Below are 20,720 nucleotides of genomic sequence, written 5' to 3'. Positions count from 1 at the left end.
TTTCCTAAGAAGGCTTGAAATGAGGCTGCCTCAACAGCCGGGCTCCAAGTGGACAAGAGGAACAGCTTCCTAAGGCTTCACTGAGAACATTGTCTGTGGAGAGTCCAGCTGAACCCCAACCTTGTTAAAGATGACATCATTTGCAAATACCTGAACTGATCCACAGTCACACTCTTCTCCTTCGTCTACCTTCTTGTTCCCGCAGAATGGATACTCAATAAAATCAGCAGGCAGTGGATTGTTGAATATGCACGCTGGCTTCTGATCATTCAGATATTGTTGGTATTGGCTTTGGCTGCATTTACTGAATTTTATTGCAGGGATGCTAGAGACAAGGTAAAAATGAAAGTTAATCACATGAAGGAAGCTGTGAAAAATTAATGAGGGATTGGGAAAGAAATACAAATGCTAACTACGAGAGGAGAGCATGTCACAGCTCCTTATGACTTACTAGTTGTGCTCCCAAAACACAACTATCAAATGCCATTTCAAGTGAAAAACTCGGGTTATGTGTCTTCTGACAAACCCTTCCTGATGCCAACAGTTACTTGATTGTCTGTGCTTCCGCTTCCTATTTACCTCTAATGTGCCCCTCTTATTTTTAAAAAAAAGCACATTTTTTATGTTATGAGTGTTTGCCTTTCTGTATGTATATCTATGACTATGTGCGTAGTACCTGCAGAGGTTAGGAGGGGGTGTTGGATCCCCTGGAACTAGAGCTAAAGATGGTTACAAATCTTCATATAGATGGTGGCAATTGAACCCCAATCCTCTGTAATAGCAGTAAGTAGTCTTAAAGACTGAGCTATCTCTCCAGCCTCTAATGTGTCCCTTGTAATACAACCACATAAGAATAGAAATCTGATTCACCATCTCTGAAAGACCACAAACGTCCCCACCAAGTCAAGGAGGGCATCAAGTTCATTTCCTTAAAAATAACTGTGAGTTAACACAGTGCCTGGGTTGGAGTAGTTCTCTATTATACTTGTGCAAATAAACTGCTTATTAATATTAGAAACATCCTCATGACTTCTAAATGCCCCTCTTTAAACAACACTTCACTCCTTCTTTATTTGTTTTTATTACCTTCAGTGATTGAATACAGAAGGACTTTTACAGACTTGTGGCCATTAAATAGGGTTGCTATGACCTTGATAATATTATTAGTTTGATATCAGATACTACATATCACCATTCTACTCTGTGACAGCCACTGAATTTTGAGCTTTGACTATTTTTCATCCTTTTGAAAATATTTATTTGGTTTAAAATTATATGTATTTGTGTGTGTTAATGTGCAGGTATGGGTACAGGTACCCACTGAGGCCACAAGAGGGAGTCAGAATCCCTGGAGCTAGAGTTACAGGTGGTGGTGAGCTTCCCAACGTGGATGCTGCTAAACATAGGTCCTCTGCTCAAAGGACTCCAAAGATGCACAGGACCAAGACCTGACAACAAGGTAAGTCACTCATTGTATATTGTAATGCAATCTCTTATTGACAGCTACTTGCAAAAAAAAAAAAAAAAGAGTTTTCTCCAAAGGAGTCTCAAAGGGTACTTAAGGATAATTAAGGGTACCCTGCCCAGCGGGGTCAACAGAAAACAAACTAAATTGTAGTTTTGTAGACTCTTGTTGCCTCATATGGTTTTGCTTGAACATTTGTTTTACTGTTCTTTTGTTTTTATATTATGATCTTAAATTTTGTGTTTTTAAGGGCTTGGGAATTTTGGTTTGTTTCTATTTGTATTTCTTACATTTTTGCTTTGTTTTGTTAGTCTGTTTTATTCGGGTATTTTTTTTTTTTTGCCTGTTTATCTTTTAAAGAGGGGGGATAGAGTTGGGTGGGTGGGAAGGAAGTGGGAGAAGTTGGGATTTGGGGAAGGGAAAGTGTGATCAGAACACATTATATAATTTTTTTTCAAAAATATATATAAGGTAAATTTATTATGTGCATTATCAGAGGCTCACCTTCCACTACCGCCCATCACACATTTCCCCACAGGACAGGTACATGGAAACTCATCATGTTGTATGCCCAGGCTATGCCCCAGCTGATGCGCCATTCTGTTCCCGATTATATTTACATCTGGTAGAAGATCCTGATTTAAAAAAAAAAAACACACACACACAGCAGTAAGAGATGTCTGTAAGAGACCCCAAAGTAGTACATGGGTATCACTTTAAACTAGTGTCTGAAAGGCTCAATTTCTAAATCTTAGTTAGTCTGTATGGATTTGGGAAGGGGTGGTCCTTAACTATAATTTATAATGGAAATTGGGCAAATGACCTTCTACTTATTTCTAACTTGAACTTTTTGATGCACAGCCCACTCCTATGTGTTGGCAGAGACTCAGTTTTCCAAACAGCTAAAATCGTTAACTAATGTTACTATGCCCGACTGCCCTGTCCTTCCCAAAGTTACGTTCTGAAACCTTAAGCTCGAAGGTTTAAGGCCAAGATGACAAGTTCCTCAACTGTGTTAATAATGCCCTAATCAAACAGGCTCTGGAGAAACATCTGTCTCTACCCTACCGTGGGAGACATGATGAGAAGGTGTCAACCTTCAGCCAGGAGGTGGACCCTTGCCAGTTACAAATGGATTAGATCCTTGCCTTGGACTTCTCAGATTTCAGAATTGTCAGAAATATATTTCCATGGCTTACAGCCTACTCGGTTTCTGGTATTTTGTTACTGAAGCCCATGGGAACTTAAGACAAATGTCCTACACAATTTTATGGGTGGTGTTGGTGTCTTTTCTGTATTAGATATTCCAGGGCTTCAACTGAGAGGTTTGGTGTTCTTGTTTTTGATCTGTCTTGATCTGTATTGAGCAACCAATCTATATAATCCTGTAAAGGGAGTTTCTGTCATGAGAAGCCTCTGGGAGTCAGAAATTAAAATCCAACGCAGAACTGATTGTTGCCTGGCCTCATAGACCTTGTCATGCTCTAACCTATATATTTATCAAAAAATTCAAAGAGGCATAGGCTATCTGGTTATGAGAAAGTTAATAGGTCACCTTTAATTTGTTTATTTCATCTTTGCTCATATAGAGTTTCAAAGGTTTCTTGGTTTGGCTAAAATAAGATAATTGAAAAAGTAAGCTTCATTTGGGATAAATTGACTTCGTGGGCGGACCTTATCTCATTCAGATACTAAAGACAAATCTATAGTCATGAAAGTGATTATAAAATAACCAGTGGGTGAGGTTATTTGAATAAATACTGGTTATTTTAAGCTTGGCTCTCAGCAAGAATAAGCTGGAGAGATAAATACAGGTAAGATAATAAATACAAACCTTCATGTTTTCAACCATGTCTCTAATAGAGTACATGAGCACCATTTACTGGAAGCTTTGAGCCTTGGATAAAGGTTGCACAGGCAAGGAGAGACAATAGCTCATAGGTCCTCTACTTGCTGAACATGATTTTCAAGCTTGTCTTGATATGACAAATTAAGTGACCTTTGTATTTGTTTATTTCAGTTTAAAAGCAATTCCGATGATTAAATTACCCTAAGTGGCATGGACCTTACTTGTCCTTATAAGTAGTTACGTTTAAAACATGGAAGAGTTTTACAGTTACAGAATACACTGTGGTGGTTTTCATACCTGTCCTTCTGAGCTTTGAATGTGTTTTACCTTCATTCTTCCCCTATAGTTTTTCATAAGACACATTTGTTATTCTCACTTACTAAAGGGAAGATAGGTCTCTTCATGACATTCCTTGGAAAACAGAAGTCAAATACAAATCACACATAGCGTTTCAATGTGTTTCAGATAGATATAGAAAATTCACTCAAATATTTGGGTAAATGGTACAGTTTTAGAAATATTTTAGACCCACCTTAACAATGCTGCAGGAACGCAAGGCTTGGCACATTCCTCTTGGGTAAGCAATTCCTTGCATAGGTGTGTAGAGCCACTTCCCACTGTAAACAAGATGCAGGAATACTTATTTTTAATCTGGCAGAACAGTTTCATTAACACCAAATTCAAACTGCAGTGAACCACCATAGGGGTCACCCTTTGTTCAAACAGTCTTCTCATTTCTGAAGTTAATGGGCACCATGGATGACGTGAGTTGATACAGGGCTCAGTTAAACCTAGAGACACCGAAAAAACTAAAGGAGGTCTTAGCATGAAATTGGAAAAAAAAAATGTAACGTTTTCTAAGAAAACAAAATGAAAGAGGAAGAATCTCATTTTTCTCGATTCTTGTATACCTTGTACTCAACTCTGGATAAAACAATTTAAATAACAAAACAAACAAACAAACAAAAAACCACAACAAGCTAATCAATTAAACTTAAAATGTCTGGGAGGGAAATATGTTATAGTGGATGCTCTCAGAATCATAATTATTTGATTATAGTTGATAACACTTAAAGTCATTTATCAATTATAGAAACACAAAAGAGCAATGATAGGTCTAATCCAACATTTAAATGCCCCATTGTATAAAAATAAGGCCATTCCCATAATTTCTAAAGTGATAGATGTCTACATTGTACGGATCTAATTTTCACTTGCCTTGAGAGCAGTGCTTAGATTGGGGCCTTTGTAAACAGAGCCATCACGACCAGGAAGACAACACTTAGACAATCAGGAAATTCAAATACAAGAACAAAGGTGAGATGAAGGACCTGGTTTAATTAAGAAGATGCACCCTCTTTCTATCCCTGTGTTCAATGTGTCAAAGTCTGGCTGTGCTTCTAGAGGAACACAGTATTCTGGGCTTGCCAATCTTTGGAGATCTTGGAAGAACATGGGAAATGTGAAGGACAGGCCAGAGGCTGACTTCTCTCAAAGTCATCTGAATTTAAACATAAACATTTACAGTCTTTGCATTGTCTTTTCTTTTATATCTATGTGACTATAGGTGGGAAATATTCAGTAACTCAGTGCATAAGAAGTCCCAGATACAATGTCCAGGTGAATAGTGAACAGTCCACTTTAAGGCCCTGTTTCAAATAACTTATCGATCTGAAAAGTTACCTGTGAAATAAGCAAAATTATTTTACTAAAATAAAATATTCTTCTCCATTATACCCAATTATTATTATTTTTGTTTGTTTGTTTTTCGAGACAGGGTTTCTCTGTGGCTTTGGAGCCTGTCCTGGAACTAGCTCTGTAGACCAGGCTGGTCTCGAACTCACAGAGATCTGCCTGCCCCTGCCTCCCGAGTGCTGGGATTAAAGGCGTGCGCCACCATCGCCAGGGCATTACACCTATTTAGATAATGTTATGTGTTCTAAAAATTCACACTTGGCTTTGTAAGATTAAGTCAGTAGGTAAAGGCACTAGCCTCTAAGCCTGACTCCCTGAGTTCAATATCCAGGATCCACCGACTCTTGAAAATTGTCCTGTGACCTCCACAAATGCACTGTCACACACACACACACACACACCATAAATAATAAATACATATTTAAACATTAATGTACGAGTAGGGGCTCCAACCTGCCCACCCTGAAGTTTATGATGATGTTTTACTGTGCTTCATCTCCTATCATTTTTGGTCATGACTGTCTATGAGTGTCTACACCCAAGGTATACTCCTGAAGAGAAGTGATTTGGGCCCATCCGATGAGAGCTGACATCTGGCTCACTCTCATCAACCTATAGATGACTGGACTGGACATTTCATGACAGTCTTTAGAACTGTTTGCTTCTGAACTCGGCCTGAAAGCCCTCCTCTAGTTAACCCTGGAGAGAGGCTCCGCAGACTAGATTTGAGGACTCTGGAGATATTGGCATTATAGGCAGAGAAACAGTTAGGTAGAGTGGGTGACTTTGGCAGCATCAGCGACAAGCTGGAAGCTACTATTGCTCTCAGGTAGCTCCCCCAGAGTGTGATATTGATTAAGATAGCAAAGGTGCTTATTATTACAGAGCCTATGAATTTCATTCCTGTATTCATCATTTTTCTCTAGGCTAAGTATAATGCTAGATATATTGAACAGAGGAATTAATAATTAAGTAGATTTTCTCAAACTTGTGTGTAGGGATATTGAAGCTATAGCAGGTTCAACTTATCAGATGAGATAGTCCAGAAAGCCAGATTTAGTGGACTATTAGAGAGAAGCTGTCTTTGAATGGTGATAGGAAATTGCCAAGGGACCCCAACTTATCCTTGCTTTGGCACATTTTCAACTCTACATAAGAATATATTTTTCTTTACAGTCTTAATTAGTATTAGAAAAAAATTATTAAAAATATTCTACTTATTTCAAATATTCTATTTTTCTATACTCATAATTAATACTTTTCTTATATAATAAAAATCCCCCCAAATAAATAATTTTGTGTTATTATGCATTATTTATTTGTCCTATTCTATTTTTTTCTTTTTGTGTGTTTGAGTGTGTGTGGTTTATTTGCACATGTGTGTACACATATGTACGCCCATGTGTGGGCATGAGAGAACAAAAGTGGGTATCAAGTGTTTAGCACTATCAGGCTATGGCTTTGCTTTCTCAAGACAGGTCTTCCACTGAGCCTGGAGTTAGGGTTGGTGGACAGCAAGCTCCCATGCTTCTCCTGTCTCTACCTGACTCATGGTGCTGGGGTCACAAGAGACAAAAAAAAAAGTGCATGGCTATACCTAAATATTCTTACGTAGGGGCTTGGGTTCAAATTCAGGTCCTCCTATTTTTATAGTTAGTCCTCCGACCCACCAAGCTATCTCCTGAACTCTGTTTTCTTTTTAAATAAAAATAATCACCCTAATATGTGAAGGAAAATAGAATAATTACATACCTCAGTAAAATCACATGATCAAAATCCTTCCTTTTTTTGAGAACTGTTTCTTGCCAAGTTGAAAAATGCAGTAAGGCAGTTTCTAGATTTGACGTGATTTCTATCTTGTCTCCAGCTGACCATATTTCCAGGCCAGCCAATGCCACATGAATGTTCAAGGTTTTATAAATCTGTCCAAAGAGGAATAATTTTCACAAAGCCAAATTGTTAGAAGTCTCTTTCATTATTACCTGTATTCCCTTGTATTAAAAAAAAACAATTTCAATGTAGTATGTACATTTTAAATAGCACAGCTCTTGTTTAAATTTTTATACTGAACTTCAGTGAAGATTATTATTTAGAATACTGGGTGAATTTCCATAAATTTCAATAAAGAAACTATGGTAAACTATGATAAAAAATTGTTTGAAAATACTTTAAGTATAGAGATAGAAATGTTAAGCATGAATGAAAATGATAGAAACAATCATAGGCTTTCATGAGCGCATTAGAAGGCTATGAACAATCAGGGGAAGAATCCTGCTGGCTCAACAGGAATTACCCAGAATTATCCAGGAATTAAAAAGCACTTATTATTTCTGTATGTGCATATGTGTGCACGTGCGTGTGTGTGTGTGTGGTGGCAGCAGGTGCATATGGCAAACACATGTGTAGAAGTCTGAGGACAACTTAGTGGCATCTGTCCTTTCCTTCTACATTCCTGAAGATCCCAGGGGTGGAACTCAAGTTCCACCTTCATGGTTTGTGTCAAACACCTTTCTTTATCCATGGAGGCATCTCAACAGTCTGCATCAGTGAGCAAGTTCTGGGATTAATTTAGATAATAAGTGCAACTTACTTAGTAAACCCAAACTTCAGTGCTGTGGTTTGTTGCTGACTGTTTTGAAGCAATTTTTACTAACTAGTTGACCTAGTGGGTCTGTGGTTTTTGCTGGCTCGATGTCAAGGTTATTACTACAGTCTTTTCAGAGATCTGCCATAAAAAGTACGTTGCGTTTATATTTTCAGATTGATTCAAATTATAGCAAAACTTACCATGTTGACAAAATTGACCATTCCCCAAATTCGTTTCCTTAGCTTGTTTTGGGGTTTGTTATTCCTGTGGTACTGTAAACACAAATACAGTACTTGTTACTTACCAATATTTTAAAAAGCCCAGAAAAATACTTCAGTTACTATTGAGATAGTGTAAAAAATGATAAGAAAGAAAGAAGAAAAGGAAGGAAGGAAAGAAAAGAAAAGAAAAAAGTAAAAAAAAAAATGAAGCCTCTAGGGCAATAGAAAATAGTTCTCTTTCCGGTGAACTAAAAATTGAACAAATTATGAAGACATAATAGATTTTTAAATTAAATAACTGGACATAGTGGTTCCTGGAGAAGTGCTTTGGCTTAGCACTTTAAGATCTTCTCTTGAATCTGGACATCTTTTTCAATTCTATTTCATTACATTTGTTGATTTTTTAAAAAGCAGCTGCTTAGTATTCTTTAGGGCCCATTTTTATTCCCAAGCCACAACTATTGAAGTTACACAACAGCCAATGCATTGCAAGCATCAACAAGTTTACTCTCCCTGACCCCTGAGAATCTGAATGTAAAAAAAAAAAAATCACAAAAATCACACAGTCAAGACAGAGCTCACATTGAATCGTGTACCAGAGAGGGACAGGAACCTGACCATTGCTTTTCTCCAGGACAAGGCTTATGATGCCAAGTCGATTTAACTGCTCTGACTTTGATTCTGTTCTTATAACCTTATTTCTTTTACTAGTTATTAATAAAATGTATTGAACGATAGAGGAAGATTTTCTGTGCGAGCACACACGGTCAGTTTCCTTTCCTGCTAAAAATCAGAGCCAAGGATGCCTTTCCTGAATCCTGCTGGAAGTCTCTGAAATTCTTCTCTCGGTCCACACGTGTCTTCCTCTTAACTCTATCAAGCAGCTGTTCTTCATCTTTCTGGGTATCTTGGATGCAGTTTGCTGACCAGCTTCCTTTCAAGGCATTTCTTTACATCTTCACTTCTACTACCATTTACCCGCTCACCGCTGTTTCCTTTTCTCCCACACTATGCTTAAATTCTAGGGGGTAAACGTGATTTCTAATAGTCAGGTGGGAGGGGTTGCCTAAAATACACTGTAGAAAGAGTCTGAGGCTGTTTGGGAGACCACAGGGTTAAGGTCTGCAACCCAAGGAGAGTAGAGGCGAATGATGGGTAGGAGCCTTGTGCCTTTAGTTCCAACCCTTTATTCAGTGTTTGGTGTTGCCTGACGGTTAGACAAGTGTGTTCTTCTTTCTCCTTGTAGTTCTTACGTCAGTGGTACCAACTGTATTTTAAATGATGACCCCAATCCTTGTCACTGCCAAATACTTTGTGCCAAATTTGAGGATGGTATTTTCACTGATGTTTTAAACGTATTATTCTTGAAACATACACGATCTCCTATTGCTTATAGCACATGCCATGTAAATTTCACAGAGTTAATGTATCTCTTTGCTTCAGCTGATCTGAAAACCATATACCCCTCCCTTTGTCTTCCCAGTTTTAAATTTTCATACATTGCTATCTGATTTAACATTTCTGTTTCTGGGAAACTCTCAATGATTGTTTGTCAGATACTATCTGACATCAGGTTACCTGCCTGCTCTCTCCCCTGCCTGTTCATCCGGTGTTCATGTCCATTACCTTCTCACAGTTTGTACTCTTCCCTGTGCTCTGTAAGCGATTTCCTTGATTCGTCCTCTGCTTCACACACTCTCTCTTCACGTGTGTTTAATCTCCATTTAATTCACTAGAAGAAACACACTTTCCCCCTTACAGATTCTAAAGTAGTTTTTCCAGAAAGCACATTCTTTATGCAGTCTCTCTTTTACTATCCTATTTATTTTGCTCTATCCATTTTTCATATTTTCACCTCTATTATATGGTGTAAATAAAGTACCATTGGCTGATTGACAGCTCTTGAAGAACCAACCCACCTCCTTTTACACTGGTCGACCTAAAGAGGTCCATTTTATCTAGGTGTACTGAAGTGGCTTTGTTGGGAAATTTCTGTTCATGCTTTCTCCAAACATCTTTTGTTGAAAATTTTGCTTAGCCTGTCAGCAGCCGAACACCAGATGCTGTTGTGGAGCATCTGTGCAAAGCACAGACCTGGGATCTGCCCTCCCGTGGTTGCTATTTTCCTTGCCATGGCTACATGCGTGCAAGAAATGCTCTCTATCTTCTGTGGTCCTTGGGGAGATCTTCTGTGATAGGGTTGACCTCTTGGCTAGAGTTACCACTGGGAAGAATTAATCCCTCTTTTATTAGAATGTTCACATTCTTAATTATGTCTTCCCATATGTTCCAAATACAGGTACACCACCTTCAAAGTTTTCTCCCCATTCTGATGAAGGTTTTTTCTCCTTAATTTTTAGCATCTGAAAGTTTTCAATGTCTTCTGTTGAGTTCAAGTCTAGATTACTGATCTGAATTCAAATTTTTATAAATTGTTCCAAACATCTATTAGTTGCAGTAGGAAGGGGGGTTCTAGTTTAGGTTAATCTGTAAGGCAATGAAGAGACTCAAAAGTTTCTTATAATACGTATGTTTTGAGGAGGTGAAAGCAGACACGTGAATCCAGAAGGGAATTTAGTGGAATTTCCTCCTCTCTAAACGAGAACCACAGATTGGTTTTATTGAAAAATAAAGAGTCTGCTGTTTCTCAGAGAACTCACCACATAGTCGTCAACAACAATGAACAGCTCAATAAATTTTTCTTTGTGGAAGCCCTGAAAACAGACATTAAGTTATATGAAACCTACCACCAGTTCACTAGAAAGCAACAACTTATCATGATAAGGAATTCTAATGCTATTGCATTTGAAAGTGAAGCAAATGAGGGCATCTAATATGTCTATGAACTTTCCTTATTAAAGCCCCTGGACCTACACACTAGATTTTAATAATTTTTGAGTGACATTTCATCATCAACCATTTTGCCTTTTTTGTTTAGTCTTCTAGCTCAAAATAAGAGTTGTAAATTATTACAAATTAAGTATTTTTATATTTTAGGTTTCTTGTTTTCAAACAGTTTGTAGCTCAGCCCATGTGCCACTAGCCCATATATTTGTGTACTTATATCTATATATGCAAAAAGTATTATGCCTGCATCCATGTATGTGTAACTGAGAAATAATGAAGAATGCCCATATTTCTCCTCAGTGCTCCTTACCCCTTTTCACTGTGTGCTGTTCTCTGTTCCAAAGGACACTTATAAGCACTGCTAATTATAGACCTTTCCTTTATAGGAAACAGAAACAGTAGGAAATTCTGAGTTTTTAGTTCTATGGAGCAAGTGCATTTTCTGAACAGTGTCCAGGGCTATGCTTCATGGTTTGACTAAGTCATTCTTTGCTGAACTATGTGACTATTTATCCAATGAGGTACTCAACAAAGAAATACCCGTGAAGTATATAATTTTTTAGACCCCCACTACCTAAACCCTGAGCATGAGAAGGAAAGCAAGCCTACCAGCTAGCATCGAGGGGAAAGTCAAGAAGACAACGTCTGATTGTGAAGAAGCCTAAAAGCATTGAGCACCTTACCATCATCCCACCGGAAACTAAACTTGTTATCATCCTTGGTTGTCTTTTATCATAACATTGAGTCTGATGTAAGAGGTGAGTTTGTCATCAACAGCTTCTCCCAAAGTGGTAAGAAACAGTAGGCTAGGGTACTGCAAACATTCCTTTTCCAGTTGCTTGCAGCCTTAACGCTGCCGTTCTATAAAGAGGATGGGAAGCTTTTTCCTTTATTGAAACTGATGGAACAAACTGGAATTTGCTGAAGAGGCAAAATTACTTTCTACATAGGTATGAAGAAGTTTGAAGTTCAGCCTTTGGATCATGAGTTTCCAGTTTAGAAGAGGACCCATGTTCCACTAGCTGTGTGCACAGACTTTTTCTTGAAGAATCATAACGGAAATCTAAAGTAATTTTTTCTTTCTTAAAGTAAAGATGATTTGGAATACTCACTTGCAGTTTGTGCTCATTTATGTTTTTAACTTCTACTGGAGCAGACTTCTTGGTAAAATTGAGCCCTGCACAGGAGTAATTGGTAGCATAGGGTGCCTTAATGTTGTATTTGAACACCAAATGTTCTCCGTCATCTGAGTATTTGACCGGTTCAATGAGGTACCGTTGGTCATTCACTCTGAAGAAGCCCCTGTGGGAATGGCAACACAATATTTCACATATGTAGCTTCCCCACTCTATTTTATTAACATTAGCCTTCTCAGAAAGGGAAACTACCGGATCCAAACTTCCTGAGCTGGGTGATCTTGGTAGCAAACAAGTGACCCAGCGTGTGGCCTTTGACTGAGTCAACTTAATCTTTGTCCTCAAAAGCTTGTCAGCATGATTTCTGCTTAGAGCATAAGTCAAAAACAGTTTTCATCCAAGGGAGCACAATCCCCTCCCTCTTTCCTTTTAAGAGGTCAGAAAAAGCACCACCTCTATGGGGTCAGATAGTCCAAGGTCATGGGGAGAACAAATACCCACTACTGCAGCATCTGTGGTTGCCTCAAAGTTTTTGCATACATTTGAAAAATTTATCATGCGCTAATTGTAGAGTAGGTATCTAAAGGGACAGATACTACTGCCTCCCTAAAGAAAGTCAAGAAAAATGAAAACAGAGCTTTTTTTTCTTCTGCCTTCCATCTTTCCTCACATCTTCCATTCTTATATTTAAGTCCAAAACCGACAGAAAAATTATAAGCTTTATTTTTAACTTTTTATTTTCTAAACCAGAATGGGCGGGGCATAGTATAAAGAAAAATGACTGGAACACCCACAGACCCCAGAGTCAGAACTGGGGAATCAGCTGAATACTTGCAAGTTCTGTGCACTTAAGCAGCTGCATGCTTTCGGCATCCGGACCTCTAATAGGAGAGTGCATGCTAGTGTTCTGGAATTGACCAGTTTTGAATCCTTCCGTCCTGTGCTGGACCCACCTTCTTGAGGGCTGTGTTTCAGGCATCTTGCTATTGAGCATAAGGCACAGGCTGGAGTTCACACACAAGACTGAGGGCACACGGCGCCCCCTTCCCACTAACTTTCAAATGCACTGGACTAGTGAAAAATAAATCAGCCAGTGGCTGCCATTGAAATCTCTAGGACATCAGTTAGGGAGGTACTCTGCCTTACCTCAGACCATTGCAAGTGCTGATACTAGCTGCAGAATCGAATTCATGTATGATGGACCCTTGGTAAAAACAGTGATCCTAAAACAGATGAGTCAGTTAAGGCAGGTATAAATATATCGGGACTGGAAAAATATTGGTAGCTAGCAATTTCTGTTGAGAATAAACCAGTATTTTATAAGTGACATTTGCAATGTGTTTAAGCACTTGTTTAAGACATTTATTTGAACCTAATTTAGAGACCTTTAATTCTAATTGATTGACTATGTTGGGTAAACCCATATATAAATTATTTTCTCATACATTAATCTATTAGGTGATGAGACCTGTTTCTGATATGACCCTTTTCTTATAAATATGACTCCTTCTCTTATAAATATGACACTTTCTGTCATCCTCCAATCCTCGACAATTTCCCGTCGTTTCCCACGCTGCCTATTAAATCAAGCCAAACTTTCAATGTTTCTAAAATTAGATCTTGCTCTCCAGCCTTTCCTCCCAATGCCCTTCTCTCTTGTTTCTCTGCTTCAGTCCAGCTGGCTTCTTCATTTCTCCCGCTTGGTGCATTGCTCACAGTAATTCCATCAGGCAACGACTCTTTTTACCTCCTCTGTCTGCTCATCATCCCACAGGTGACACTTTCGGTGGCCTTCCAAGTACCTCACACTTGCTAGTCTGTGTTTCTTTTGTCCTCTATTTTAAGCGGGCATGGTGATATAGATCTTAAAGAAGTTTAAAGTTGCTTTATGTAGAGGAAATAGGAGATTTAAAGGCACTTTTGGGCAGAGGAAGTCATTCTCTTGATTAAGGGATATAAAGTTCTGCAAAGGTGATGAAGAAAAGTGAAGATTCTCTAACTCTAGTAATGGTTGGTGTGAAGCTTCCTCTGGAGAATGAAAAGGAGACTTTCATGATAATGTACCAACTAGCTGGACAGGTGTCACAGACCATGAAAGATCTACTTCACTGTAGCTTTGGAGTGTTGTTTCATGTACTTAAGCTTTATCCCTTTTACTTAATTACATCCTATATAGATATGTTATATTTATTTTGGCTCCTGCTTCAGCCTTCTTTCACTTGAGAAATCTTAGCAAAGAAAGATAGAAAACAATCTTTGCTCTGCTTGTTAGGAAGTAATCAGCTCCCTGCGGGGTTCAACGGGTCCTTTGTTCCATCTTATCACCATTTAGTAAAAGTAGTCAACTCAGGGCTAATTCCATTAGAGAAGCTTTGAAATAGCCTGTAAATCTGGCACTGCTCTTTCAAACCACACCAGTAAGTAAAAGTTTCTGAGAGGAGCAGAGGAAAGTTTTACAAGATACCAAGATCGGTGGATGCTTGGTGAGCATCTCTCCCTTTACATTGTAGTATGTCTCACTGTAATTTGAGGCGAGGAATTCCCTGAAAGAGAGAAGAGAAGTAATGAGATTTATTTATTCTAAAATCATTACCCGCAAAACCAGTCATATGGTTGTAAAGCCTCAAAGATGCCTTTGAATCTCAATAAATCCTTTTCTGTACACACACACACACACACACACACACACAATATCAAGCATGTTGATGGGAAACCATTCACAAATTGAACTTCATACTATTAGACATGCTACAGAAAATTCGGGAAAAAAAATTGCGACAATTTTACCAAAGCAGTATTCTTAAAACTTCAGAAAAATAATTTGTAAAGTGCAAATAGGTTTCAAACCTAGTCATGACAGGATGGCTCAACATTTAAAATGAACGAGTGTCATTCACACTATGATCATTGCACAGAATACGACATATGATAACACATATGATCATTGCTCCAGATACGACACTAGTGTGTATAAATGTGACTCCTTCCGTTTGTCTTCAGATCTTCGATACACTGATCCACTTGTGCTAAGGCACAGTAATCCCAAAACACTTCTCAGTGATCTTTCCTAATCAGATAAAGAAACCCATATAAACCGAGTCATGATAAGAAGCCCTTTGACATGCCAACCGGATCTTTCCACATTGATTTATAGTGTCAATAAAATCCTAACTCAAGTTTCAGCAGATGGTTTCTTGAATTGACAAGATGAACTTAAACTTACAAAGAAATGCATCATTACCATCAGCATGTTTTTTAATGCATACATTCTATATGGATATTTAGGAAAACAAGAAACAACAGTGAAGAAGGTCACATAGAAATTTCTCTGTAATTACTAGCTTCCCTCATACTGAGAATGAACAGTAACTCAAGTATGTATCAGTGTGCTAATAGTCGTCTCAGAGAGACAAGATGGCACTCAAAATGCTCCCTATCAAAATAGGAAGAGAAAATTAGTAAACAGAGAGCAGAATCTATAAGCTTTTTGCTGCTAAGATATTACAGGTTTATATTTGAAGAGGAGGAATTAATAAGGTTTTGAGGAATTTACATTACTGGTAGTATGTACAAAAAAAATGGGGCTACTATATTACCTACCCCTATAAGATATGCCACCGCATAGAACTTACCTTGATCTAAGATGAGCATGGTAGTGGACACTTATAATCCTAGCACTAAGGAGGCAGAGGCAGGAGGATAAGGAGTTTAGGGTCATCCTCATCTACATAGTAAATTTGAGGATAGTCTGGGCTATAAGAAACTCTGTAGAAAGAAAACAAGACAACTTACCTTGATTTCAGAAGGTGAAGGATTAAAGTTTTTCTGCCCAATTTTATTTCATACAACAATTCTTCTTCATATGCCTCCTGGAAAACAAGATTCTCCCTGTGACTTTGATATCTGCTTATGTAAGAGGGTGGGTGGAGTGTGGCTCAGGGGCCATAACTCACCTATAGCTCCCCACAGTAACTTCAGGGAAGAAACGCTGAAAAGGTGAACTTAAAGAGAAATAGAACTATACAGATGATTTTCACCAATTATATTTTATTTAAAAAGACATTTCTACTAAAGAAATAAAATGGATAATCTATATTCACCCCTCATTCAGGAATGTATAAATCACTTTATAGTCAATTACTAATTCATATTAACTTGTCTTTATAAAAGACCTTCACTTTTTGTATTTTAAAAAAAGTTTTGTATGTATATTCTCTATATTCTTCCTCTTGTCATCATAATTCTTTGCCACTTCCTCTTATAATTAGTCTCATATAGAAGGTTTTACATATCTGTCAGACATAAATATGAAAAGAACTTAATTTATTTACTCTATATTAATTATCAGAAATTTAGTTTGGGATGTTCATTTAAGCTAGAGTTGTACTGTCTACAACTTGGATAAAATAAATAAGGCTTTTGATATGTACTGGCAAGATACTCTGAAGAAAAGGAACATAGATTTAGAAATTCTACCATCACAGTCCATTGCAGTCATTGCTGGGAATACCAATAGAAGTATCTAGTTATGACAGGCCAGCTTATTAGCTGTAGATGCTGTCAGTAATGAACAATGAAATTCTAGCTCTCTTTTGCCTTTGATGACTATTGGCACAGCTGTTTTCTCCTGGTATAATTATTAGGAATTTGCTAAACATTCAATTCATCATGGTTTTGTTTTAATACTTTGTGAGAATTCTTTATACTGCTGGTTCATAGTTGCTGCTCATATGTGTTGTCCATTCCTTAAGTTAATTCTTAATTTGTTGGACAAAACTACTTCTTCAGGCACAGCAATTAATTGATGTGGGATTCCCCTCTGTATGCTGTGAATATCATTGACTGTTAAAGGAACTGCTTTGGGCCTATAGCATGGCTATAGGGGAACAGAGCTAGGCAGGGAAAACTAAACTGAATGCTGGGAGGAAGAAGGCAGAGTCAAAGAGTTAGCCAATAAGAAGCTAGAGCTAATGGGCCAAACAGTGATTTAATTAATACGGTTTCTGTGTGATTATTTCAGGGCTGAGCAGTCAGGAACCAACAAATGGCCTCCCTCCAACAAATAAAATCAATGGAGTAAGATTTCAAAACCACTTGAGAATATAACACTGAGTTTCCACCCAACCTTCCTATTATTAGCATATTACATCGTTATAGTTTTCACAACTCATGAACCAAGACGGCATTATCCTTAAAGTTCATATGTATTCTTATGCTCTAAATTTTACTGGCTGTCTTTTTGGTTTTGGACAGCCCTAACCCCCATGCCCTGTCTGTTATGGTTGTCTGTCATATCCCCTTGGTTTCTCAACCCATGAGTTTCATGGATTTTCCCTGGTTTTGATGGCTTTAACATTTTTGTCTTGCACTTATCAGTTGCCTTATAGGATGTCTCTTGGGTTTTTGAATGCTCTATGAAGGCTTGACTGCAGTTTATGTTTTTTTCCAATGAAAACCACTAAAGGCAGTACCACAGTGTCACCTCAAGAGGTCGTACTGTCAACATGACTTCTTATGGGTGATGCTGGCTTTGGTCACCTGGCAGACATCTTAGTTATTTACAATCTTCTCTTTAGAAAGTGACTTTTCTTCTGCCCTATGCTTCACTCTTCGGAATGAAGTCATAGTGTGAAGCCCATGGTTAAGGGGTGGAGACCAACACTATACCTCCTGGAGAAGGGAAGATGAATAGAAATACTCAGTTCTGTATGGAACATTGGCCTATCCTCTGATGTGGGCTTATTTATTTTCTAATTTATTTGTATTAGTAAAGCTTCATGGATACTTCGTAATTTATCTTGCTGCAAAATAAGCAAACATCATTTATCTTACTCTTCATATTGTCCTATATTTTCTTTTAGGGGCTCTATAAGTTGGCTCTTGATTTCATTTGATATGTCCCCACATATGTGGATTTGGGTTTGGGGGCAGGTCTTTTGCTTCAGGAGGGACACTTTTCGGTTCCAGGCTCACCCCATACATTTCCTCTATGGACCAGGCTAATTTTACACAGAGTGAAGCTTCTGATATAAAGCATGGCTATCATAAGGCCACAGCTCGTGCATAGGGGACGATAGGAAGCAGGTTCCCCCTTGGCTAGGTGTTAGCCTTTTAACTACATAAAGACCTGAAAAGATGAGGAAAGAGTTGACGATCAGAAGGAAGAGCGCAGAGAGCTGCCTCATTGTTGCATCAAGTCCTGAGACCATGTGAGAAGCTGAAATATAGCTTTCTAATGACTGAGAAATCTAACAAGTGAGGAAAGGAAAACGAGCTGCCACCATGGGAAAGGGAAGAAAGGTCATGGCACCAGCAGAAGTTTGTCCTCGGTCATTGTTAGGACAGGAGACCTGTTAGTATTTTCTGTGAACCCAAGTTAGAATCTAGGTTGTAGCATGCAAGTATCTAATTCCAACTTTCGGAGGACACATATCTAAGATCTTTATAATCTTGGATTTTGAATAAATTATAATGCTTGTCCCATCTTATGTATATTGTCTTATATGGTAAATATTTTTTGAAAGTAATCTTTTAGGTATTTTTAAATGTTAATACTCAGGACCTTTGCAAGGTAAGGTACTTTGTTCCCGTGAAAGCTGTCCCTTTGGGGTACAGAATCTGTATAACGAATAAGTCTGCCACTGAAAATCCACAAAAGCAAAATAAAGGCTGGAGAGTGTATGCCAAGGTCACCAGCTCAGAAAAATTGAGGGTGCATTACACAAGTCTGCAAAGAGAAATAGAAAATAGTTCCCTCAAAGCCTGAGCAGTCCTCTTTTTTTTTTTTTGTTTGCTAACACACCCACTGAGGGTCAGTTACCCCCAAGCTTATGCTGTAAACCAACTGGAGGTCCTCTACAAAACTGAAACCCATATTTGCTTCATACTTGCTCCTGCTCAGAGGCAGAGGCAGCTTTCTGCACTGTCAGAACCCAAACAAAAGAATGCCATGGTAAACAATGCCTTGGGAACTTTGTGAGAGTCTCCAGGAAAAAGGCAGAGGGCCTTTTACCTCAAGTGCATTTTGTTCCCTAGATTGTTCGTGGACATGACTTCATGCCTCCTGTGTTAAACATTTACATTCAATTTGTAAGACATGTTTATTCTTGTTGGGTGTCAGAACATAGCCATAGAACCCAATCTGGTGAAAGTGTACCCTGAATCTGGAGATGGCCTTCTGCGTTGCTTCCATGCTTTCCCAGACATTATCTACAAAGTTTGTGCCAGGCAATTGTGTTTACATTGGTCTGTCTTAAGAAAGTTCTGGGAAAGGGCTTCGCTGTCAATAGTTAGTATGTGCTCACTGGCATTTATTTACATGTTTTTCTAAACTCAAACAACCTTACTTGGATCATCATCGCTTTGTTACATGTGTGTATAAAAGTACAGCGAGGCTGAACGAAGATTGTCTACAGCATGAGAGTATAGTTCGCCGTGTTCCTTAAGGTCCTCAAAGACAGATCTGCAGGGCGTAGTTAAAAGTCACCACTGCACAGCTGTGAAAGCCATTAAGTCATATTTACTAAGTCAAAACACATACCGGCATATCAGAGTCATGGGTGTGCTCAAGATCCCGCTTCCGTATCAGGGGAAGCTTTTTAGGACGAACCAGTTGTTGACCCTCTACTCCAACAATCCCCTTTTCTAGAAGAAAACATAAAGAAGGGAAAATCCATGTATGATTATAACCCACCCTCTAGTGATGAACAAGTGGATTGATGCTCATCTAGCTCAGGTGTTTCCAATTGCCAGCCATGCAGTCACGTCATCCTTGGTTGGTGATGGGAAAGAGTTGAGATGGCTATTTACAAAGAAGGGAGACACAAGCAACACTAGCAGAAGGACAAAGATACAGTGTCCTATGGCTGTTTTGATCTTTGTTATTTTTATTTTCTACATCTCTCTCCAGATACTGTCTCCTGTCAAAGCCTGTACAGGAATGGCCTGTTTCAACATTAAATAACTCCTTTTTCCCCTCAGTGAACTATGCATTAGAAGTCTTAACTCTTAAAGGTAGAGTTCAAAGCTTCCACTGCTGAAATAATATGAGATAGCCCCGCCACCATGCTATACATTATCTTTTGTCATGAACTATCACATTGGCAGTCAGATGTGAGTTTATTCTGAATTGTGTATGGCAATAAATATAGAATAATATGGATTTCTGGAATGTTACTCAGATTTGAATCAAGGGTTCACCAGTTTATGAGCTGTATGAGCACTAGTATTTTATCGAATCTCATCTGCCAACAGTATTTTCATATTCTTTATCACTAAAAGGGAAAATAGTATAGCATTTTAAATATTCTCCATGACATAAAAGGTAGCTAAGGATCAGCACGGTGTCTGTTCTTCTACAGGTGTTTTGTCAATACTCATTCCTGTCCCTGTCTCATTATTGTCCATGTTTAAGAGTGATAAGGGCTTCCACAGACTCATTAAATCTCAGGACCAATGATAACCCAATCTAAGCCTGACACGATAGCCTAAGAGAAGTCACCAAAGCAGTTAGAGCTTTTATAACTTACACTTTAAATATTGTAGCAAAAGATATCATGGATCAGGCGTAATAAATAATCCTTGCAGAAAAGAGTAACACATACCTTCAATCTGAGAAATAAGTACAGTCATCCAAAATATACGTATGGGGAACATTCTGAGTGGTTATCTGAGAAAAGCTGCACCCTACTCCTTGTTCTTGCTTCTACTGCAAGGATGCCCAGCCTAGAAGGTAAATTGGCAGTTTTGATCCTCCACAGGAAACCCTCCTCGACCCAGTTAACTCATGAACGGCTTGAGGCTAAAACTCAAAGGTGGACATAATGTACTAATTAAAGACAACATTTGAGATACTGGGGGTGGAAGTGGACTTGGCACAGATCCTGTTTCATGTCTAATAGGATCGTAGAGGTTTTAAGAC

At 38.4% G+C, this 20,720-nt stretch overlaps 1 protein-coding gene across 1 annotated transcript in view; it reads right to left on the bottom strand.

Annotated features, from left to right (window-relative positions):
* Adam7 (ADAM metallopeptidase domain 7) overlaps positions 1–20,455 on the bottom strand; it is a 34,757-nt gene extending 14,302 nt beyond the window's left edge. The window contains exons 1-12 of the mRNA XM_050121868.1: positions 20,404–20,455; positions 19,341–19,444; positions 15,593–15,669; positions 14,265–14,343; positions 12,947–13,023; positions 11,777–11,966; positions 10,478–10,531; positions 7,797–7,868; positions 6,762–6,931; positions 3,847–3,931; positions 1,970–2,100; positions 151–325 (exon numbers count right to left, since the gene is read on the bottom strand). Of these exons, the coding sequence (XP_049977825.1) occupies positions 151–325; positions 1,970–2,100; positions 3,847–3,931; positions 6,762–6,931; positions 7,797–7,868; positions 10,478–10,531; positions 11,777–11,966; positions 12,947–13,023; positions 14,265–14,343; positions 15,593–15,669; positions 19,341–19,444; positions 20,404–20,455 (1,266 nt within the window). The remainder of the gene's footprint in view (positions 1–150; positions 326–1,969; positions 2,101–3,846; positions 3,932–6,761; positions 6,932–7,796; positions 7,869–10,477; positions 10,532–11,776; positions 11,967–12,946; positions 13,024–14,264; positions 14,344–15,592; positions 15,670–19,340; positions 19,445–20,403) is intronic.
* Positions 20,456–20,720: the final 265 nt, after the last annotated feature.

This window comes from Alexandromys fortis, unplaced genomic scaffold, assembly GCF_014885135.2.
Source record: "Alexandromys fortis isolate MF-2015 unplaced genomic scaffold, M_Fortis_MF-2015_v1.1 scaffold_203, whole genome shotgun sequence".
NCBI classification, from domain to species: Eukaryota; Metazoa; Chordata; class Mammalia; order Rodentia; family Cricetidae; genus Alexandromys; species Alexandromys fortis.
This window is presented reverse-complemented; position numbering and strand designations above follow the sequence as displayed.